This window comes from Ursus arctos, unplaced genomic scaffold (genome assembly GCF_023065955.2).
Source record: "Ursus arctos isolate Adak ecotype North America unplaced genomic scaffold, UrsArc2.0 scaffold_14, whole genome shotgun sequence".
NCBI classification, from domain to species: Eukaryota; Metazoa; Chordata; class Mammalia; order Carnivora; family Ursidae; genus Ursus; species Ursus arctos.
Window position 1 is genome coordinate 28,669,044 of NW_026622808.1, and position 20,650 is coordinate 28,689,693.

At 52.0% G+C, this 20,650-nt stretch overlaps 2 protein-coding genes across 8 annotated transcripts in view; one reads left to right on the forward strand and one right to left on the reverse strand.

Moving 5' to 3' along the window:
• The window catches only part of SUGP2 (SURP and G-patch domain containing 2), a 34,722-nt gene extending 31,274 nt beyond the window's left edge, over window positions 1-3,448 (reverse strand). For 2 of the 7 annotated variants that reach the window (XM_048226844.2, XM_048226845.2), the window contains exons 1-2: window positions 3,017-3,103; window positions 1,546-1,677 (exon numbers count right to left, since the gene is read on the reverse strand). In XM_048226844.2, coding sequence (XP_048082801.1) covers window positions 1,546-1,666 — 121 coding nt within the window. In that variant the 5' untranslated portion in view covers window positions 1,667-1,677; window positions 3,017-3,103. Of the gene's footprint in view, window positions 1-1,545; window positions 1,678-2,616; window positions 3,133-3,358 lie in introns of those variants that run through there. The other 5 variants (XM_044384777.3, XM_044384778.3, XM_044384779.3 and 2 more) reach the window with 5 other exon arrangements.
• On the forward strand, window positions 3,445-19,926 carry ARMC6 (armadillo repeat containing 6). Its single transcript, XM_026500580.4, has 8 exons — window positions 3,445-3,534; window positions 8,835-9,008; window positions 10,178-10,260; window positions 13,958-14,531; window positions 16,145-16,290; window positions 17,435-17,566; window positions 17,901-18,038; window positions 19,167-19,926. Exons 2-8 carry the CDS (start codon window positions 8,888-8,890, stop codon window positions 19,377-19,379), a joined length of 1,407 nt encoding a protein of 468 aa, XP_026356365.2. The 5' UTR covers window positions 3,445-3,534; window positions 8,835-8,887; the 3' UTR covers window positions 19,380-19,926.
• The last annotated feature ends 724 nt before the right edge of the window (window positions 19,927-20,650 follow it).

The following is a 20,650-nucleotide window of genomic DNA, read 5'->3' on the forward strand; positions in this document are numbered from 1 at the left end:
TTTTAAGATTTTATTTGACAGGGGGCGCCTGGGTGGCACAGCGGTTAAGCGTCTGCCTTCGGCTCAGGGCGTGATCCCGGCGTTATGTGATCGAGCCCCACATCAGGCTCCTCCGCTAAGAGCCTGCTTCTTCCTCTCCCACTCCTCCTGCCTGTGTTCCCTCTCTCGCTGGCTGTCTCTATCTCTGTCGAATAAAGAAATAAAATCTTTAAAAAAAAAAAAAAGATTTTATTTGACAGAGACAGACAGAGCATGCGCACGCACGCACAGAAGCAGGGGGAGCAGCAGAGGGAGAGGGAGAAGCAGGCTCTCCGCTTAGCTGGAAGCCCGATGTGAAGTTCGATCCCAGGAGCCTGGGGTCATGACCTGAGCCGAAGGCAGAGGCTTAACCAACTGAGCCACTCAGGTGCCCTATACTCTTAACTACTTCTTAATTCTTCCACCCCTTGTAACAGGAATGTTTTTATATAAAAACACTCAAGCATTTTTAAAAATTGTCTGAAGACAGTTTCCAGGCTTCAGTTTCTCCACATCCAAAGTACACAAGTTATCCCTGCCCCAAGCACTTAAGACTCACTCGATCAACACTGAGGAAGTTTCCTCACTGGAAACTGGCTCAGGGGCTGGTCCAGGGAGCCCCACAGGCCTGTAGGAGGCCTGGAAGAGTCTGGCCCACCTCAGAAAAGGGTGTGCTCAGTGCCCTTCCCTGGAGCCCAGAGCACTCAAATCAACCTCAAAGCCTGCAGTTGTTTCCTGGAGAAAGGCGTGTGCAAGCTGGGTCTTAGGGCCTGAGAGACTTAACCAGGCTGAGGGATTCAAAGCACAAACAGGCAGCACAGTGTCACTGAAACATGAGCCCCAAAAGCAAGGAGATGAGGGCTGGGAGCCTTGTGTGCAATGGCGAGGGACCTCTCTGTCATCCTGCAAACTATGTGTGCACCATTTTTGATTCTGCTGGCATGACATTTCAAAACTTTCCAAGGGGAATGTTTTCAGGCAAGGCCTACACCTGGCAACTTCCCATTACCTCGTCTTGTACACACCACTATTACCTATTACCTGGTTGCTCCTGCACTTGTCTGAGGATGTAACCCCGAAATGGGGAGCCCCAAGAGTCCAAGCAGGGCCTTGGCCCAGCAAGGCTGGCATTAATAGATTCATCGGGGAGGGCCGATTTGAGGGGAATGGAGCCAGAAACTGAGAGACCGTTCAGGAGATTACTGCAATAATCCAGGCGAGAACTAGTAAGAGCTCAAATCTGGCCAGCAGTCGTGGGGATGGAGCCAGGAGATTGATTCAAGAACCCTTCTTTAGGTGGGGGAGGGTGCCTGGGGCGGAGAAGCTTCAGATAATGACAATACCCACTTCTGCATAATGATTTGACAGGTAGACCAAGAGATAACTTTATCTTCCCTTAACAAATAAGGAAGGTAGGATCGAAGGAGTTGAATAGTTTGCCCAAGGCTTTGATATCCTCCTGTCCTGACTCTAAAAGAATGCCCAACAACTACCCTCCCCCCAAAGAAACCAAGCACTTTAATTCACCTTGTGCTTTAAACTGAAGAGCTTCACCTACGGCCTCACCACTGGGGTCCATGTGATATCGGTTAGCTTTTTCTTGCAATACAGCATCAAAAGTCTCCTGTGCAATTCGCCTAGCTGCCATGTTTCTCTGACCTGTAGTGAGAGGGGGAAAAAAAGACACTAAGAATGACAACTAACGCTCACACAGCCTGCTCAATTTCACCTAATCCTCTAAGTAATGAGACAGTCATCTATAATTCAACATGGTGCTTCAGAGGCAGGCCGAATTATTTTAAGGGGGCTTCTGCCTTCAGGGAGCTCACAGGTGTGTTGGTTAGAAGGAGCAAAACAAGCATGGTGATCTTAAACAATCTATCTTGCTTTTCTGAGCCCACTTCCTCAGAATCCCTATCTGTTGGGGTTTACTGGAGAACTGCAATGAAGCAACAGACACAACTGAACATAACAGTGTTGGAGGGGGGAGCATAACCCTCGCAAATGGTGGTCAGGAGAGATGCAATCTTTCCCATTTCTATTTTTCTATTTCACAGGCACACAAAGAGGCTCTGAGAACTGACCTGCCCTCTGAGAACAGCCTCTCAACAAGTGAGTGGAGAAATCCCTGGCTAGTGACAGAGCTTGCTCTGTACCAGGTCCTCTTGTAGGAAAGGGACTCTCACAATCTCTTTACTTCTTCCAACAACCCAGGGAAAAGAGGGTCCTGTTATGAATGATATTATACAGAAGAAGAGAAAGACTCAGGCTAAGTGACCCACCCAAGGTCAGACAGCCCAGACTGGAACCTGGAAAACAGGGCACTGGGAGTGGGGACAAAGCCCTGAAGACGGACTAGAAAAAGACTGAGAAGCAACGCTGAGGAACCCAGTGACGGTGTCCTTAAGCAAAATATCCCTTCCATCTTGGAACCTCCAATCTCAAGACCCAAACCTGCCCTTCCCTCGAGCCATTTCTTATAACCATCACCCCCTTTTCTCATCCTTAAGCCCTTTTCCTGCGGCGCCCCTTGTTCTCTGCTATCGAAGGACAGGGTCTCCCAGTCAGGCGGCTCCGGATCAAATCGAGGGACCGAACCTTTTTGCGCCTCCGTTTCCCCATCCATGGAATGGGCAGCTAACGGTGGGGGCTGCCGTGGGGACTGAACCAGGTAAAAAATGGTAGAGCCTAACACAGCGGTCGGCCGCAGTAATCCCCCTACGAACGGAGACGCTCCGGGCTCGGGTGAAATGAATGAACGAATGAACCCTTTCGGGCGTGGCCCGCCTCCTACCGGCCTCGGAGAACGAAGAAAAGAGAACGTCGGGCCTGGGAGGCCGAATACCGCCCCCCAGGCCAACCCGGCGGGGACGCGGCCGACGCGCAGCCCGAAGGCCGAGCTCGCGGCGTCATCGCGGAAACCCGGGGTCCCCGGAGCCGAACCCGAGCCTCCCACCCCGGGGCCCGCCCACCGACGACGCCGGGGCCCAGGCCTCACCCTGAACCCACCGCGCGCGGAGCCGCCCCCGCCGCCGCTTCAGGTTCCTCACCCGCCGCCGCCGCCGCCGCCGCCGCCGCCGCCGCGCGAGGCGGAGACATGCAAATGAGCCAACGGTCTCCGCAGCGCCGCGCCGCGCAGGCGCAAGCCGCCGCCGAGCCCTGGTGCGCAGGCGCAGGCGGCCGCCGCCAAGTCCCCTTGCGCAGGCGCGTTGCTCGCTTCTCAGGACAGACCCTCCCGAGGCGAAAGATTAATTTGTTGAGGGCTGCGGCAACGGGGAGCGGCCGGGAAGAGGCGGCAAAGACGTCGCCGGTCCACACCTGTTGGCTTTCTTGGATTTACCTGTGCTCGCGGTCACTCTTGATCACTCCGGGAGCGGTCCGTGGAGCTGAGGGAGGCCGAGGAGAGTTGGCGCCAGCGCGCCTGCGCCCGTACGGTGGCCGGAAGGGACCAGAGGTGATTCTGCTGGTGACAGTCGCGAGCCCCACCCTTTCCCCCCACGTGGCTGCGAAAACCGGGTGAGAAGCGGCGGCTGCGGAGTTCCCTCGCGCGGGGAGGGGAGTGGGCGCCGCGGGGTCGGGCTGGTGACTGTGGCGCCCCCCTCGGGGACTTGGTTTTGGGGACTGACTTTTACAGAAGCCGCCGGGGGACAAAATCCACCATTTCCCTGGCCTCCGCTTTCTTTTCATTCATTTATTGATTCATTCATAATCTATGTACTGAGTGCCTCCTGGGTTTCTGGCTCCATCCTGGGTAAGGGGGGAAGGTGGTGAACAAAGTTGTCTGAGCGCCAGTTCTCGTGGAGGTTAAATTTAATTGGGGAGGAGGCTAGACAGTAAAAAGAAATAAAACAAATGAACCATGTCACTCCAGGTAGATATAGTATTCAAAAAGGATGATGCGGTAGGAGGGGGGAGCTGCTTTAACCAGAGTGGTTATTAAGAGTGTCCCTTGGGTGGCTGGGAAGGATGAGAAAGAGGTGGGAAAGCTCAGGTGAGAAGGTCTAGATGAGAGACCTAGGTAAGGTCCACGTAGAGAAAGTGCTGGTAAGTAGACTAGATTTTGTTGCTAGGGTTGGGACGCCAGTGCAGGATTTTGAGCAGTGAGGTCTCTTTGTGATTTCAAGTTTCTCCCTGCCTGCGGAGTGGAGAATAGAAGTACAGAGTGTGGCAGGGAAGAAGCTGGTGAGGTCACCCATAGGGAGGATTGTACCTGAACCAGGGTGGGTGTGTCAGGTGGAGGAAGATGAGGAGTCATTAGAGTCCCTGCCATGTCAGGGCATCGTTTTCTTGGTGAGTGGAAACCTGGCTTAGAAAAGGAAACCGGCTGTCCTTTGGGGTCTTGCTAACTCCCTTTCTTGCCTCCAGCACACCTTGGACCCATCATGGGGACTGGTAATGCTGTTTTCCCCCTTTCCTAGCCTGGACTGTTCCCGGGTGGCTCCCAGACGACCATTCCTAGGCACCGTCTTTCTCGTGAGCTCCAGCTATGTACTTTCATTCTGCCACCTAGCCCTGTGCCCAACCTAGGGGACCCCTGTAGGATATGCCATAGAGGTGGTCTCAGAGCCGGCCATTGATCTCCTGAGCTCAGTACCGGGCAGGGTGAGGTTCATGGGGGTAGGGGAGCCAAGGCCAGAGAACACATACAGGTTCTAAGTGGTCAGGGAAGGCACCCAGGAGGAGGTGGCCTGGAAGCGCTAGCAGAAACTCTGCAGAGAACCCAGGTGGAGGGAAGGTGTTAATGAAGTAGGGTGGCCTAATGGCTAGGTCTCTTACTGCCTCTGTTCTCTGGCAGGTTCTTCCCCACTCTGAGCTTCAGATTTCTCATCTGTAAAGTAGCCATAATTGACATTCACCTTTAGGACTGTGCCTCTGTGACAGGGTGGCCACTCACTGTTGGCCCACTCAGGTCTGAAGCATGGCCAGGCTGGTAGAAGTATCATTTGGTGGCAGAGTCAGGAATAGAGTCCCTCCAACAGTCCCAGCTGGGAAGTTCCTGCCCCTCAGAACACCCCCACACACATACCAGCCTGGGTGCCTCCCTGAGAAGCTCTTTACTGAAACAGAAAATCCTCTTTTCCTTCACCTTTGACCGTGGAAATCTTTAGCAACCCCTGAACGGATCCTTATTCTTCTGTGGCAGAAAGAAGTAGGGGGGCCATCTGCAAGGAAGCAAGATGGGGTGTTTGATGCCCTTATGCCTCTCCCCCCCGATTAAACTGGTTGAATTACCTCTAAGCAACAAGGAAAAGGAACAATAGCTATGTTTATTGAGCTCTTACTCTGTGCCAAATCCTATTTAAGCACTTTATAGGAATTGACTGGTTGAATTTTCACTACAGCCCTATGAGGTAGATTCTCTGTTTATCCCCATGTCACACAAGAGAGACTTGACCAACAGTGAGGTTAAGTGGAGCGCCCGGGATTCAAGTCCCCCCTGCTGGCCCCAGAGCCTGTCCTCCTCCTCCCCCAAAACATCTGCGCAAACCCAGATGGGATATTCACATCCTGTGCCACCTCCAGAAAGAGGAGCACGGGCTTGAGGGCCTGTTTCCCATGCAGCCCAAATTTGCGCTCGGATTTTAGCCACATTCCCCTCCTGCTGTCCTAGTACTGCCTGTGCCTCTGTTCCCCTAACATTTTCTGTGATGCACGATTCTCTAACAGACCTGGACCAGGAAAAATAATTGTTTTGAAAGACAGTATTAGGACAATTGAGAAAGTTGATCATGGAGTGTATATTAGAAAAGAGTAATGTATCACTGTTAAATTTCCTGTGTTAAATTTTAGTTGCACATCGAATGTGTGAGAGTGTCCTTTTCTTGGGAGATTCATGCTGACGTCTTTAGGAGGGAAGGATCTGATTCCTGGAGCATACTCTCACATGGCATCTGTGTGTGCAGGAACACACGCTCACAGAGAGAGATGAACTTGGCAAAATGTTAACAACTAAAGTTAGGAGGAAATAGGCGTTCTTTGTACTATTCTTGAGACTTTATTATAAATTTAAAAAGTGATCTATTTTAATGGAAACTTAATATTACCTCAGTAAACAAAGGAGAGGGGCGCCTGGGTGGCTTAGTAAGTTAAGCGTCTGCCTTAGACTCATGTCATGATCCCAGGGTCTTGGGATCGAACACCACATCATGCTCCCTGCTCAGCGGGGAGTCTGCTTCTCCCTTTGTCCCTCCCCCCACTCATGCTGTCTTTCTCTCTCTCTCTCTCAAATAAATAAATCTTAAAAAAAAAAAAACAACAACAAACCCAAAGTAGATATAGTGTAAGAAGCAAAATGAAAGGAATTGTTAACCCCTGTTAGGCTCTGGGCCTGAGGCCTGTTTCCCTCTTTGTTGAAAAGAGAGAGTGGTAGGGGCACCTGGGGAGCTCAGTCAGTTAAGCATCCCGGACTCTTGATCTTAGCTCAGGTATTGATTTCAGGTTTGTGAGTTCAAGCCCCACGTTGAGCTCCACTCTGGGTGTGGAGCCTACTTAAAATAAAAAATAAATAAAATCTAAAAAAATAAATGAAAAAGGAGGCGCCTCAGTGGCTTCTACCCAGGTCATGATCTTAGGGTCCTGGGATCGGCCCCCGCGTCGGCCTCCCTGCTTAGCGGGGAACCTGCTTCTACCTCTCTCACTGACTCTCCTCCCCACCCCATGCTCTTTTTCTCTCTCTCAAATAAAAAAATAAAATCCTTAAAAAAAAATAAATGAAAACTACATGTTCAGTGCCTTAGTCACATTAGCTACATTTCAACTGCTAGAACCCACGTGGACAGCACAGATATGGAATATTCCATCATCACAGAAAGTTCCATTGGATGCATGGTCAGAATGGGTTTGAGTTTTTGGGAAGATGACTTCACAGGTGCATTTCACTCTTGTCTGGAGGCAGGTGGTGTTGGGTTTCTCTTCTGGTCATGTGAAATCACACAGCGGACGAGGGTACTGTCTCCTCATTGTCAGGCTCCCCATCAGTTTTGCTCCTTACAGTTTTGCAACCTATGGGGATTGTCGTCTAAATCTGCCCTGTTGTGTGTCATTAGTTGGAATTCATCTACAAAACAGAACTTTTCCTCTTCCCCTCTTTATAATCTGGTAATTATGTGAGGGAAGTAGGATGAATGCTGTATTCTTTATTTGCCAGTTTTCAGCAAAACGAGCATGGTGTGTGTTAGAACTATTATGAATGCATGGATTTTGATATCTATTGTTTTGTTTTGTTTTGTTTTGTTTTGGTGCTCACCTGTCACTTGGGCCCATGAGCGTCTCTTAGGGTTTGCTCCCAAGTCCTTTGACATGACCCTGATGGTTTTTAGAAGCTTCCTTGCTTTCTGGTCTGACAAGATGCTCCTGGCTCGGCTCCTCTGGCCTGTTTCCTTCTCCGTGTAGACTCAGCCATTCCTCCAGGAGTCCTGTCTTCTTTGTTGGGAGAATGGTACTTTGAGACCATTGGTGGTGTTTGGGGTGTTCACTACTGCTGTCGTGTTATTTCCTCTAGGCATTTTCAGTTGCTATCACTAGAAAATTGGTTCTTTGTTTGCTTAAGAGAAAAATACATTGTGAGTTTGTATTGATAATTCCAGTTCAGATTTAGTTCTGAGTTTTTACTTTTTTTGGATTTTTTTGTGTTAGAATATTTTTTCTTTTATGCTAATTCCTGAGGGCATAAACATTACTTATTTGCTATATCCACAGTGACTTCCAAATAACATTACTATTATCATTTCCAATAACACAATTACTGAAAAGTGTTGAAGGTTTTCTTTTATACTTCTTTCTATCCTTATCATACATCCCAGTAAGAATATATGGTTCTATCACTGTATTTTAAATTCCACATAGATATACTGTTAGATTCACAGGTTTCACTTTACTCTTGATTTTTAGGGATTGCTTTCATTTTTATTTTTGTTTATATTGATTTATTTCTTTTCCTAACTACATAAAGCACTTACATGGGTTCTAACCTTAAAACCATGAAACAGAGGGGGCCCCTGGGTGGCTCAGTTAGTTAAGCATCTGCCTGCAGCTCAGGTCGTGATCCCAGAGTCCTAGGATTGAGCCCCACGTTGGGCTCCCTGCTCCGTGGGGAGTCTGCTTCTCGCTCCTCTCCTTCTGCCCCTCTCCCCCCACTCATTTTCTCTCTCTCTCTGTGTCTCAAATAAATAAATAAAACTTTAAAAAACCAACAACGACCATGAAACGAGGTGCGTTTGGAGAGCATAATCCAGCTTCTAGTCCTGTCCTCATCACCCTTTTCCCTACTTCCCCTTATGGTAACTATTAGTTTTTGATTTAGCTTTCTATTTTATTTATTATTATTAATTTTTATTTTAAAACTTTTATTGATGTAACAGGATACCATTGTAAGTAGTTTTATTACATAGTTACATATGAAATACCTAACTATATAATAAAATATTGTATATAGTATTATATATTACAACAAACATTGCATATCTTAAATAACGTTACATAAAATGTAACATCATAACCATGCTATTTTATTATGATTGTGTAACATATAACGTATAATATTGTTAAAATATTGTATCCTTTTTTTTTACTTGAAGGACACATACTATATTAACATCTTCTCTTTCTTCGATAAAATGTAAACTACTTGCCATCTTCTGCACTTTTAGAAGCTCTGCAGATGGTGGGCTATCAGCCTTCTCTGTGACCCAGGTTGTAAGAATTTTTCCTGGGCAGTCCTAGGCTTTGGCCCCTGATAGCTCTTCCCTAAGTGATAGCCAGGCTCGCGGTTGTCCTCTCGCTGTCAGTGAAGCTTTCTTCCTGCCTTGATTTCTCAGTTGGAGAGTGTCTATCAGGCGGGCACCTGCCGCCCCATGCACAGGAGGTGCAGATGGCCTCTAAGCGCATCACCCAAGAGACCTTCGATGCAGCTGTTCGTGAAAACATTGAAGAGTTCGAGATGGGGCCAGAGGAGGCAGTAAAAGAGGCCGTGGAACAGTTTGAATCACAAGGTAGGCACTGTGGCTCTGTCCCAGCACTGGTCTAGCTCTTTGCCCAAAAGTCTCTTCCAGTCCACAGCTCTTAATGTGTGAGAATGATTTCCTGCCATGGCTCTGTCTTGCCTGGCATGGCAGCCCTGGGCCCTGTCGCCCTGTCTGCACTCTGCCGTGAGCAGGCTGGCCACCTTCTCCCACTTTGTTCTTGCCCTCCCTCTACTTGCCTTGACACCACCCAGACATCTGCAGGGCTGAATCCTTCAAGGTGGGTCTCATTTTAATTGCCACTTCCTCGAAGAGGCTTTTCCTGACTGCCTCCCAAGAAACAGGGCCACCTGCCTCCCTGCCTCACGCACACTCCAGCTTGAGTTCATGGAGCAGACGGGGGTGTTGGTCACCAGCCTGTGGCATATTCAAAACAGGCTGTAGGGGACAGTGGTTAAGAGGGGACTATTTGTTTACAGTGGTGTGGTCAGGGTTAGGAGACCCTGCCAGCCACAGTAGGGACCTCCCTGGCCCCACAACAGGCCATGGGTGGGGGTAGGGAGTCATCTGGCAGAGGCAGAGGCAGAGGCAGGGAGCTGGGAATAAATACCCCACCCTCCCACTCCTTCTGATCTGAAGTCCTACTCCCCATTGGCCAAGCCAGGTCAGACACTAGAGGGCAAGGGAGCTCAGGGGGTCCAAACCTCAGAGGTCAGAGGCTGGTGTCCCTGGCACAGAATGGAATATAGATATTGACCAGGGATGTGAGGAGTACCCAGATGTGTCTCGTGCAGTGGAGGCTTCCCTTGGGGGGAGTGCCAGGGAGGGTGGGGGTGCAGCGGGGTAAGAACAATGGGAGCCCCAAGGGAAAAGGCTGTGGGGTCCCCTCCCCCCTTGGCCCACCAGGTAGAATGTGTCTCTCACTGCAGTGATGACCTGCAGCCTCACTACTGCTCTGATCCCATTTGTTGGACAGGGCCAAGGGGCAAAGACCCCCCCCCCCCATATCCTACATGTCTTGTATGAATGTGGCTCCTGGGCCCTGGTAGGGAGGGGTTGGGGTGGGGAGTTGGGCAGACCCCCCCCCCCAAGGCCTCCAGAGTGGGGTGGTCCCAAAAGAAGGGAAATGAGGTATGTTCTGGCAGGCCTATGGGGATGATGGCTGTCACCTGTTTCCTGACCCCCCTCCCCCGCCGCAGGGGTTGATCTGAGCAACATTATAAAGCTGGCGCCCAAAGGCTCTGCAGATGGACCCCAGGAACCTACACACGACATCCTACAGGTAGGAAGGGGTGGCCCATGTGGGCATGGCTGACCTTACACATGTGGTTCCACACACATCACCGTTTAATAGTCTGTTAGGGGCACCTTTCCACTGGTTCCCAGATGACAGATGCAGGTTTTGAAGGGCAGGCACCCAGCATGTACATGGGAGTCTGAGCTTGCAGCCAGGGCTCCCTGAGTCCACATTTGAGAGCCGTTTGGGGATGGACTGTGCTTGGGTTGCCCCAGTTGGCAGCCTTGGGGCAGAGAGCACCATGGAGGAGCCTCCCAGGAGGACCCTCCCAACCACTAAGTTTGCTCAGAGATAGACAGGAACTGCAGAAAGAGAGTGGGATCACAGTAAGGCTGTCACCTGTTGAGCACTGACTGTTCACCAGCACATTATACAGCCTGCCCCTTTAGCACTAAAACTGGCCTGTGAGGTAGGTGGTGTCATCCCTGACTTAACTGATGGGGAAACAGAGGCCCAGAGCCTGCCCTCACTCTCCAGCACAGAAACAAGGAAGGTAAAGGTCACAGAGGTTAAATGCTATCCTTAAGGTCACCCATCAAACAGCGATAATAAGCTGTTGGTAAAAAGGCAAAAGGCTGTAGTGTTTTTTAAGAACTGACTGTGGAGTCCATTCTGTGCAAGATGCTTTCTTTGTGCTATCTCCGTTATTCTCCCAAAGACCCCTGCAAGGTGGGGATTATTATTCCCATTTTACAGATGGGTAATCCAAAGAGAAAAAAATGATTTACCTGACAGCAAGAGAGTAAAGTGACAAAAGAGGAAGCTGGAGAACACAGGTCTGGGTATGAACCCAGCTCTGCCTAAGGCAGGGTATTTACTTCTCTATGCTCTCAAGGTTCTCACCATCTCCTGCCTCACAGAGGTTTTGAGAAAATTATCTCATTGTTTTGACTTATTTACTAGTAAGAAATGAGTCTATTGTCTTGGCAGTTTTTTTACTGGGTTGTTCATCTTGTTCTTATTGATTTGTAGATGCCCTTTACATATGAAGGGTCTCCGTAACAATAGTCTCTAATTATCACTGAGCAGTTAAGTGCTCAGCATTGTGCTAAATCCTTAAAACATATTATCTCAACCTGTTGTTAGCCCATTTTGCTGACCAGGAATCTGAGGCTTTCTAAAGATAAATGACTCACTTGTGGTCACAGCCAGTGAGGGGCAGAGCTGGGACCCAGACCCAGGTCCCTCTCCCAAGGAACTCAAGCTGGGAACAGCTCTGCTGTCTTCTACCAACAGTACAGAAAACTCCTTTTGTTTACAACCTTTGCTTTTTTATTCTTCTCAATTCGACTTTTAAATTTTATTTTTCATTACTGAAGAAGAATGTGAACGTGTTCTTGACATAAAAGACGTAAGCAATACTGAAGCATTTATAGCAAAATCTGAAAGTCCCTGTCCTGTCTCTCCCACCAAACCCCTCTCTTCCTTTCCCATGTGGGAGGTGCCACACACATTGGGTTTCATATCCTCCCGGCCTTATTCTCACCTTGCCATTGAGCCAGCCCCTTCTCATGCGCGGAAGCATTGACCTCTGCTGCTGTGTGTCCGACGCATGAAAAATGCTCATCTGTAGGAGAAAAATTCAACTCTGTGATGCCTTTTGAAATGAGTCTACCACAGTCAGGAAATTTGTTGCACACAGACTTATAGAAACAAAACCAAGAAGAAGTCTTGGAACTCTCTAAGGAGAAAATGAGCTGGACTGGTCTTATATGCGAGGCGTTTCAGGATCCAAGCCATCAGTGACAGAGAGAATGACCCCCGGGTTGGTGGACAGAGCCCCCGTCACCATGCCAAGTTGTCACAGGTGGAGCACAGCAGACTCTGCCACCTTCACTTCAGCGACTGTCCTCTCCTCAGCCACCCGCAGGGTCTGGGGTCTCGGGCAGCACCTAGGGACTGTGAAGACCACCGTCTTAGCCAACGCAGAGACTCGCCTTCTAGATGCCATCCAGGGCAAGAGGAGATTCCCCACAAACCGGGTGGAGACCAATGTGCAGTGTGTGGCCATTATTTTTTCCTCTCTTCTTTGACCAAACCCAGAGTGCTGTAACTCCAGCACTGTGCGTCTTAATGGCACTTGGGCTGCAGCTTTTCAGATTTCTTGCCAGGTTCTTGCTCCAGTGCTACATCCTCTGTTTTTGGTTTGTGGTAAAATGTATTATAACGCATATCCGCCATCTTCACTATCGCTAAGTGGACAGTTTGGTGACATGAAGTACTTTCACAGTGTTGTGCCACCATCCCCACCCTCCATTTCCGGGACATTCTCATCTTCCCAAACTGAAACCCTGTCCCCATTAAACACTGACTTCCTATTCCCCTCCCCAACCCCTGTCACCCACCATTCTACTTCCTGCCACTCTGAGTGTGACTCCTCTGGGGACCCCTATAAGTGGAATCACATAGTATTTGTCTTTCTGGGGCTGGCTGCTTTCACTCAGCAGAAGGGTTCATCCATGTTGGAGCCTGGGTCAGAATTTTGTTCCTTGTTGTGGCCGAATAATATTCCATCGTGTGGACAGACCACATTCTGTTTATCCATTCATCCACGGATGGAAAGTTGGGTGCTTCCAGCTTCTGCCTACTAGAATTAATGCTGCTATGAACACGGATACACAGACATCTCTAAGACTGCTTTCAGTTCTTCTGGGTATATACTTGGAAGTGGGTTTGCTGGATCATGTGGTAATTTTATATTTACTTTTTTGAGCATTTCCCTAACGACTAGCGATGTGGACCATCTTTTTGTATGCCTAGTGGCTGCCAGTGTGTTTTCTTTGGCGAATGTCCATTCAAGGCACATTCTCTGCTTTTAGCCTATTAATATTCTGTGTTGTTGCAACATACACTCAGTGAAGTCCAGCTCAAGGAAGGTGAGCCAACAGGCATCCTTGCCATTCAGGGCATTGGTGGCTAAATCACAGCCCTCTGGGTTGGGTTGATGGCATCTGCAGAATGGCCCTCCCTGGGGCCAGGGACCAGTGATTTCGTAAGCCCCAGGAGGCTCGGGTTCATCCTGGGCTCATTGCTGAGGCTGGTCTGGAGGTCATGGAATTGAATGGCAGCTAGACTCGGATGCCCATTCCAGATTGTTTCCTCGTTATTACCTTTTCCCCCCCAAGGGCTTTGACTTGAATTTGGGTAAATCAACAGTGTATATGGTGTGGTTTCATTTGGCAGATAAATATTTGTGGAATGAATGAGAGAGACAAACAGGAGACATCTGGTGTGGGCCGGTCTGGCAAAGGTAACTTTCACCTTCCTTGGAGAGGTGGCCTCTGGAGGGTTTGTTGGTCAGTTATAGTTGCATAGTAGGCAACCCAAAACAACTGTCATTTTCTTGTTCCTTACAGTTCGGCTGGGTGGACTGAGCTCAGCCAGATTGCGCGGGTCTTGCTTGGAGCCTCTTGCAATGGCAGCTAGGGCTGGAGTGTTGTCTGTGTCTGCACCCATGTGTGTGGCTCTGTGGAGGGACCCTGAGATAGCTGGGCTCTCTGTCTCTGTGTGGCCTCTGAAGGTCGAATCTCCTAAAAGCCCAAGTGCGGAAGCTGCCACGGCTGGACTGAATGTCCCCCGCGGGCCTAGATCCCAGGAGAGGCAATCTCACAGGGGGGCAACACTGTTGCTGTGGAACCTTTTTGGGCTGAGCTAACACTGAAGTTTCTCCCGTGTCCTCTAGGCCCTAGGTGACCTGCAGGAGTCCGTGGCCCGCTCTCGCCCCCAGGAAGTGTCTGCGTACCTTGCCCGCTTTTTTGAGCACTGCAAGCAGGACAAGGCTTGCCGCTTCCTGGCGGCCCAGAAGGGGGCCTACCCCATCCTTCTCGCCGCCTGGAAGCTTGCTGCAACAAGTAACCAGGGCCTTCTGCTCCAGACCCTCAATGCCCTGTCAGCCCTGACCGATGGCCAGCCCGATCTCCTAGACACCCAGGGCCTGCAGCTGCTGGTGGTCACGCTGGCCCAGAATGCCGACGCAGCCGATCTGACCTGTTCTGGGATCCGCTGTGTGTGCCACGCCAGCCTGAAGCACGAGCAGAATCGGCAGAGCCTGGTGAAGGCCGGTGTGCTGCCCCTGCTGACTGGTGCCATCGCCCGGCATGGGCACTGCGCCGACGTGGTCAGGGAGGCCTGCTGGGCCCTCCGAGTCATGACCTTCGACGATGACATCCGTGTACCCTTTGGCCATGCCCACGACCATGCCAAGATGATTGTGCAGGAGAATGGAGGTTTGAAGGTACTCATTGAGGCTGCCAAAGGTAGGAACAGGTGTGAGAATGAGAGTGGGGTTTTAGGACTGCTTCACGCATGGCTGGCTCCAAGCTCCACTTGCCTCTTTTGGCTTACTGCCACCCACATGGCAGCCCTAGTGGAACAGTGTCCTTACTCCTGTTGCTCTAGGAGAGTTCCAAGCCAGGGCTCGTTGGCCAAGATCAGATCCTGTGGCCCATCTCTGGAGCCGTTTGAGGAAGGGGCTTGGCTCTATCTACCCACACAGACTGAGAACATGTGGAAAGGAGCGCTCCCCAAAGGGACAAATAAGGGAGTTTCCCAAAGATGGGGGAGTGTGGCTGGTCCCCGATAGAGGTTACACTTTCATTCATATTTAGCCTCAAGTTGTTATGCACGTACATGTTCCTGACTGGGATGACCAAGGCAAGCCAGCCCTAGGGGATCACAGCGCTGAAGTCCCGACCCGAAATTCCCTGCCCCCTGTCAGCTGTACTCTCCAGAAAAGGCCTGACTGTAGTCTGGTGCACAGGTGCTAGAAGAATTAGTTCTTCCCAGCCTGCCTGTGGCTCTGGCTCTGTAGCTAGGCTTGTTTGTGTGACTCCAGCCCTATCTTCTGGAGAGGCAGGCCTGCCTCAGTCTCACACCTCTCGAGAGGGCGAAAACAGGTCCAGCCATCTGCAAGGTCGAGCTGCTTTTCTGAGGGGGAGTTTATATCTTTCTCATTTGTTGACAGGAGCTCCTATCAGTCAGGGTTCTACCAGACAACCAGTGGGATGTGTGTGTGTGTTTCAAGGAATTGGCTCATGTGGCCGAGGGGCTGGTGAGTCTGAAATCCGTGGAGCAGGCTTGGGCAGGAGCCAACACCATAATCCTCAGGCGAGCGGCTTCCTCTTCAGGGAGACCTCAGTTTCCTTCTTAAGGCCTTCAGCTGACTGGATGAGGCCCACTCAGACCATCAAGGGTCATCTTGAAGTCAGCTGATCACAGATGTCACCACATCTAGAGAATACCTCCATCCAGATTCGTGCTCATGGCGTTGCTGGGGGCAGCACCCTGACCAGGGAGACATACCAGCTGACTGTCACAGAGCTCTGTATAAATTAGGGCTATCCCCCCCACACACAGCCTTCCACCCCCTACCACCTCCCTATATGAGCCTCAACTCAGGCCTCTCCTCCCTGGGGCCTCTGAGCTTCATCTTCGGCATCTGTGTTCAATTTTGCCCAGGTCAACTCTATCCATATGTCCCTGTACGGTTTCTGGGTTTCCCGTTGCACTTAGAAAGGTCATTCCCACCCCAAGAATATAAAAATAGTCTTGGATGTTTTATTATAGCACTATTATGGTTTTCTTTTTTTAGTTGAGATCATCAGTTGGTCTGGAATTTATCTGGGACACGGTGTGGGGGAGGGCGTGTTCGCGTGTGTTCTGCGGCCAGCAGGGGGCACTGCAAGCCCGAGCAGCCCTGGTGTTCAGTGGGGCTCTCCTGGTGTGTGTGTGGCCTCCCTGCCTGGCAGAAGGGCCCTGCTTCCCAGGTGGAACAGGATTTGTACCAGGACCGCTGGCTCCTGGTTCCAAACAGGGACTGGTTCTCTCCCTGTCCTCGCCCCCAGTGGTTCCTCTCCCTCCCTCTCCACAGCATTCTCTGACAACCCCAGTGTCCTGAGTGAGCTCTGCAGCACCCTATCCCGCCTGGCCGTCCGCAACGAATTCTGCCAGGAGGTCGTCGACCTTGGGGGCCTTGGTGTCCTGGTGGCCCTACTGGCCAACTGCAGCGACCACCAGGTGGGTGTCCAGAGCCCCTTAGCATGTGAAGCCCCCCTAATCACTTGGATTTCAATTTGTCATTTCTCTTGATGCCTCAGGAAGGTTCCAGACTTGCCAGTGAACTCTGCCCCTTTGAGCCCCAGCCACCCAGACAAGCTTGAATCAGAACACACTGGCCCTGTCTGCTGACCCTGGAAGCAAAGTGCAGTTTTCACTTCTCATTGACCTCAGAGCAGGAAGTAAAGTTTTAGGGGAAAACAAATCCACCCACTCTCTCTTACTGTCCTTTAACACCTTTGCATTTTCTACCAGTAGTTGGAGGAATGTGAGTGGGTGTTGGCAGGGGCAGGCCCAGGCCCCAGCTCAGGGGTGTGATGCTTGAGTGAGGCAAATCCTTGGTGCCTCAGTTTCTCCATCCATAAAATGGGGCGGGGACCCCTATTCATTATTCTTTCATTTAGCAACCACTTAACCCCCTCTCTACATGCCTGGCCTAGGGCAGGAGGACCTCCCCGTCCCGTGGCAGCAATGGTCCTATTGCCCCCAACCCTAGCTGGTAATATCAGCCAGTCTCCTTCTGTACAGCTGGCAGAAAGCTGAATTTGAACTGGCTTAAGCACATGTGGGAATGCATTTTGTTTATACTTCTGGACAGTCAGGGGGTGGGTCGAGGCTTAGTTTCCCTCCCATCGCTTTCTCTTTCTCTTTCATGGCTCTGCCCCTCACTGGGGCGGTGGACAGTCCCAGCAGCATCTGGTCAACTGTCCTCAGCTCAGGTTGGTCATTGCCCACCTGGGGACTCAACTGTGGCCAGGGGACCCTGTGATTTGATTCCTGGCCTGAGCCACATGCCCCCTCTGTGCGTGAGGGGTCGGTGTCAAGGTTGTCCAAATGCCTGGCCTGGACACAGGTGGACTACTTCACAGGGTCCACCTCCCCGAGCCTCCCCTGCCTTTTCCATGCAGCGAGGAAGAACCCTGCCATTACAGGCTGCCCGCATGACCTAGGGCGGCCTCCGCCTGTTGTTCAGACAGTGAAGCAACAGACCCTCCCTCAAGACCCCACCCCCACCCCCACCAACCAGCAACCAAGCAGTTAGCGTCTGGCACAGCACAGGAGGACAAGCTGGCCAGAGCAGATCCCCACCTTGCCCTCCCTGTAGGACCTTGTGAAGCAAGTGTTGAGTGCCCTGCGGGCCATCGCAGGCAACGATGATGTGAAGGACGCCATTGTCCGTGCTGGCGGGACAGAGTCCATCGTGGCCGCCATGACCCAGCACCTGGCCAGCCCCCAGGTACCTCTCCCAGGCAGGGGGCACACGAGGTGGGGCACAGTGGCTGGAGTCCCAGATCAGTATCTGCTTTCGCATGGTGCTCTTCCCATTTCCTTAAGCAGGGCTAGGGCTGGGGTGGGGCCCACACAAGTCCTAGGTTGAGACCGTCACCCCTAAGAGCGTGGTTTATGTTTTTATGATTCCTGTTATGACTGATCTGGTATATACATGGGCTGGCAGCAGTCTCTCCAGGGGAAACTGCAGGGCACTCACCTGGGGAATTAACAGTGGTGGCCACGGCAGGCCCTCTGGATGACGGGCATCTGACTGTCTCCGCCATCTGTGACCCCCACAGGTATGTGAGCAGAGCTGCGCGGCCCTGTGCGTCCTGGCCCTGCGAAAGCCGGAGAACAGCCGGGTCATCATGGAGGGCGGCGGGGCCCTGGTCGCATTGCAGGCCATGAAGGCGCACCCGCGAGAGGCCGGGGTGCAGGTGGGCCTGGGGGCAGGAGGGCGGGGCAGTACAGAGCGGCAGGACCCAGGCCCTCCCTGTCCCTGTCCCCATCCCCATCCCAGCCCAATTCTCTCAAAGTCTTCTTCCTTCCCAGGCCCCAAAGGCATCTACTTCCACTCTTTAAAAATGCACCCAATTCTCCCCATGGCTGTCTTCCTGTACCTTTGCTCTTCCTGCATTGATCTTTTCCTCTTCTAACAGTTCCTTTAGAAGGATAGGAAGAGGAGGAGGAGATGGGAGGAGAGCAGGTGCAGATCTGCTGGGACTTTTGGAAGATTCCCTGCCATTCATGGGCTTCTCCTTCATGTTCAGCACGTGGGACCCATAGTCCGTACCTTACTGGGGAGTCAGTGAAGCTGAGCAGTAGACGGGGCTGTGTGCGCCCCTGCCTGAAACCCACACACTTCCTTGTAGCTGTCAGGGCTCTCCCTACCTCCCCGACTCCCACCTCGCATACCCTCCCAGCACAGGGGCCTCTGTGTTCGTCCTCAGACACACCAGGCTCTGTCCCATTAGTGGCCTTTGCTGCCGATGGTGTCTTCTCTGAAACACTGTACCCTTGGTTCACCCATCACCTTGCCCACTCCTCACCGCCCTGGCTGGGCAGCCCCTCACACCTCACCTACTTCTCATCTAGTCTCCCAATGGTGGGGTGCTTTGTGGCACCCACACATGGCAGATAAGCAGGGCACAGATGTGAATGAATGAGTGATGATGTGATTGACAGGTGGGCCCTGTGCACAACTCCCTCTTCCGAATCTCTCTCTGCCCTCCTTTCCTGGGGCCCTTGCCCAGGCTCTTGCCAGCCACAGGGGAATCTTGCTCTGAGACTGAGGGTCCCACGCCTGAGGGATCAGCTGCACCTGCCAAGCACTTGACTGCCCTGAACTTCAATTTCCTCACCTGGGGGATGGGGAAATGAGCCCTGCTTCCCAGGGCAGCTGAGAGGAAAAAGTGGGGAGATGAATCTAGCCTGATGAGTCACAGCGTAGCCACCTACTATATGTTGGTTGTGGTCACCTTTGCCCTGTTATGATAAGGGCCCTGGGGTCAGAGTGGACCCCACCCACCGGCGCACAACCACTCACCTTCACTTCTCCCTCCCAGAAACAGGCCTGCATGCTGATCCGTAACCTGGTGGCCCGCAGCCAGGCCTTCTCACAGCCCATCTTGGACCTGGGGGCCGAAGCACTCATCTTGCAGGCCCGTGCTGCCCACCGTGACTGTGAGGATGTGGCCAAAGCTGCCCTGCGGGACCTTGGCTGCCGTGTTGAGCTGCGAGAGCTGTGGACTGGCCAGAAGGGCAACCTGGCGCCGTGACCCCAGGCTCAGTCTGGGCCATGGCTCTGGGTGAGTTATGTGACTCAGGAACAGGGAGGAGGTCCGTGTCCTGCCACTCTACTCCCCGGATTCTTCCCCCACTCAGTGGGAGGTGTTTTCTGATGGGCACCAGGTACAGACTAGGGTGGGAAGGGAGCATTGGTGAAACGTCTACACAGCAGAAAGCAGCCCCTGGGTCCTGGCCTCCCTTCTCCTTGTTCTCCTCGCCAGCTGACAGCATTGGCGCTACCCGTCCTGCCCTCCCACTCCCACCCCGTGCCCTTTCCTACCAGAAGGGCCTCCTTAATATTGCTTGGGGGCAAAGAACTAACTGAAATGCGGGACCCACGCTGGCCAGTCTCACAGGAGGATGGGGACCCTGCTTCGGCTCCTACAAGTCTGTTTTCTCCCCTGCTTGTCTCTCACTTGTAATGTGGATTGTAGGTGTCTTGCTCTGCTGGACAGAGGGCAGGGACCAAGCTCTTCTGCCTCCAGGGGTCCCAGGCCAGCCAGTACTGCCCCGTAATAAAAGACTCTGTTAGTTGAACAATGGAGGGATCTCTTCCATAGCGCGGTGGAGTGTGGGGGCTGCCTCCAGTGGCCTCCGAGAATGGGAGAGGGGCAGACGTCTGGGGAGACCATGGGGTCGCTGAGGAAAGCAAAGGGGATTTGAGAACAGCCTGGGGATATATGATCTGCTGTCACTCCCAGACAGGCAAGTCTGCTGGGGTCGTGGTTCACACCTGGGGTCTCAGCCCCAAGGCCACCGTTTCTGATTATGTGTCACTCAGCTCTGTGGCCTTGAGCTAGCGACGTAATCTCTCTGACCCTTGATTTGATCCTCTGTGAAATGGGGAGGGGGGAAATGGAGCCCCCTCTGAGGGGTGTGCAAGCAGAGCTGGGCACATGGGAGGCACCCGATTGTCTTAGCTTCACCACTTCAGTCACCCTAGGACTGTCCTGTACTCGTCTGCCCGGCAGCTTGAGGTCGTTCCTCGCCGGGTGGCTTGGGCAGCCTGCCTTCCTTCTTTGAGCCTCAGTTTCCCCATCTGTAGTATGGACATCACTATTGCTGCCCCAAATATCTGCTGTACCCCCAAAGTGTTCTGGGGGTCCCCAGGTAGCTGTGCCTGGCAAACCCCAGCGCTCCTCTGCATTTACACTTGGGGTCATGTTGTGGTCACCCAGCAGCTTGCTCATCCCACATGGCCCAGTCAGGGTTGGGTAGCTTCAGGAACCCTGGTGGGCTCCAGGCGCAGTACCTGACCTCT

What these genes read in the sequence shown, in the direction of transcription:
- ARMC6 (XM_026500580.4), top strand. Translation starts at nt 8,888, where the DNA reads ATGGCCTCTAAGCGCATCACCCAAGAGACCTTCGATGCAGCTGTTCGT. An exon ending in CCAACTGCAGCGACCACCAG is followed by an intron (nt 16,291 to 17,434) that starts GTGGGTGTCCAG and finishes CCCTCCCTGTAG; the next exon opens with GACCTTGTGAAGCAAGTGTT. An exon ending in CGCGAGAGGCCGGGGTGCAG is followed by an intron (nt 18,039 to 19,166) that starts GTGGGCCTGGGG and finishes TCTCCCTCCCAG; the next exon opens with AAACAGGCCTGCATGCTGAT.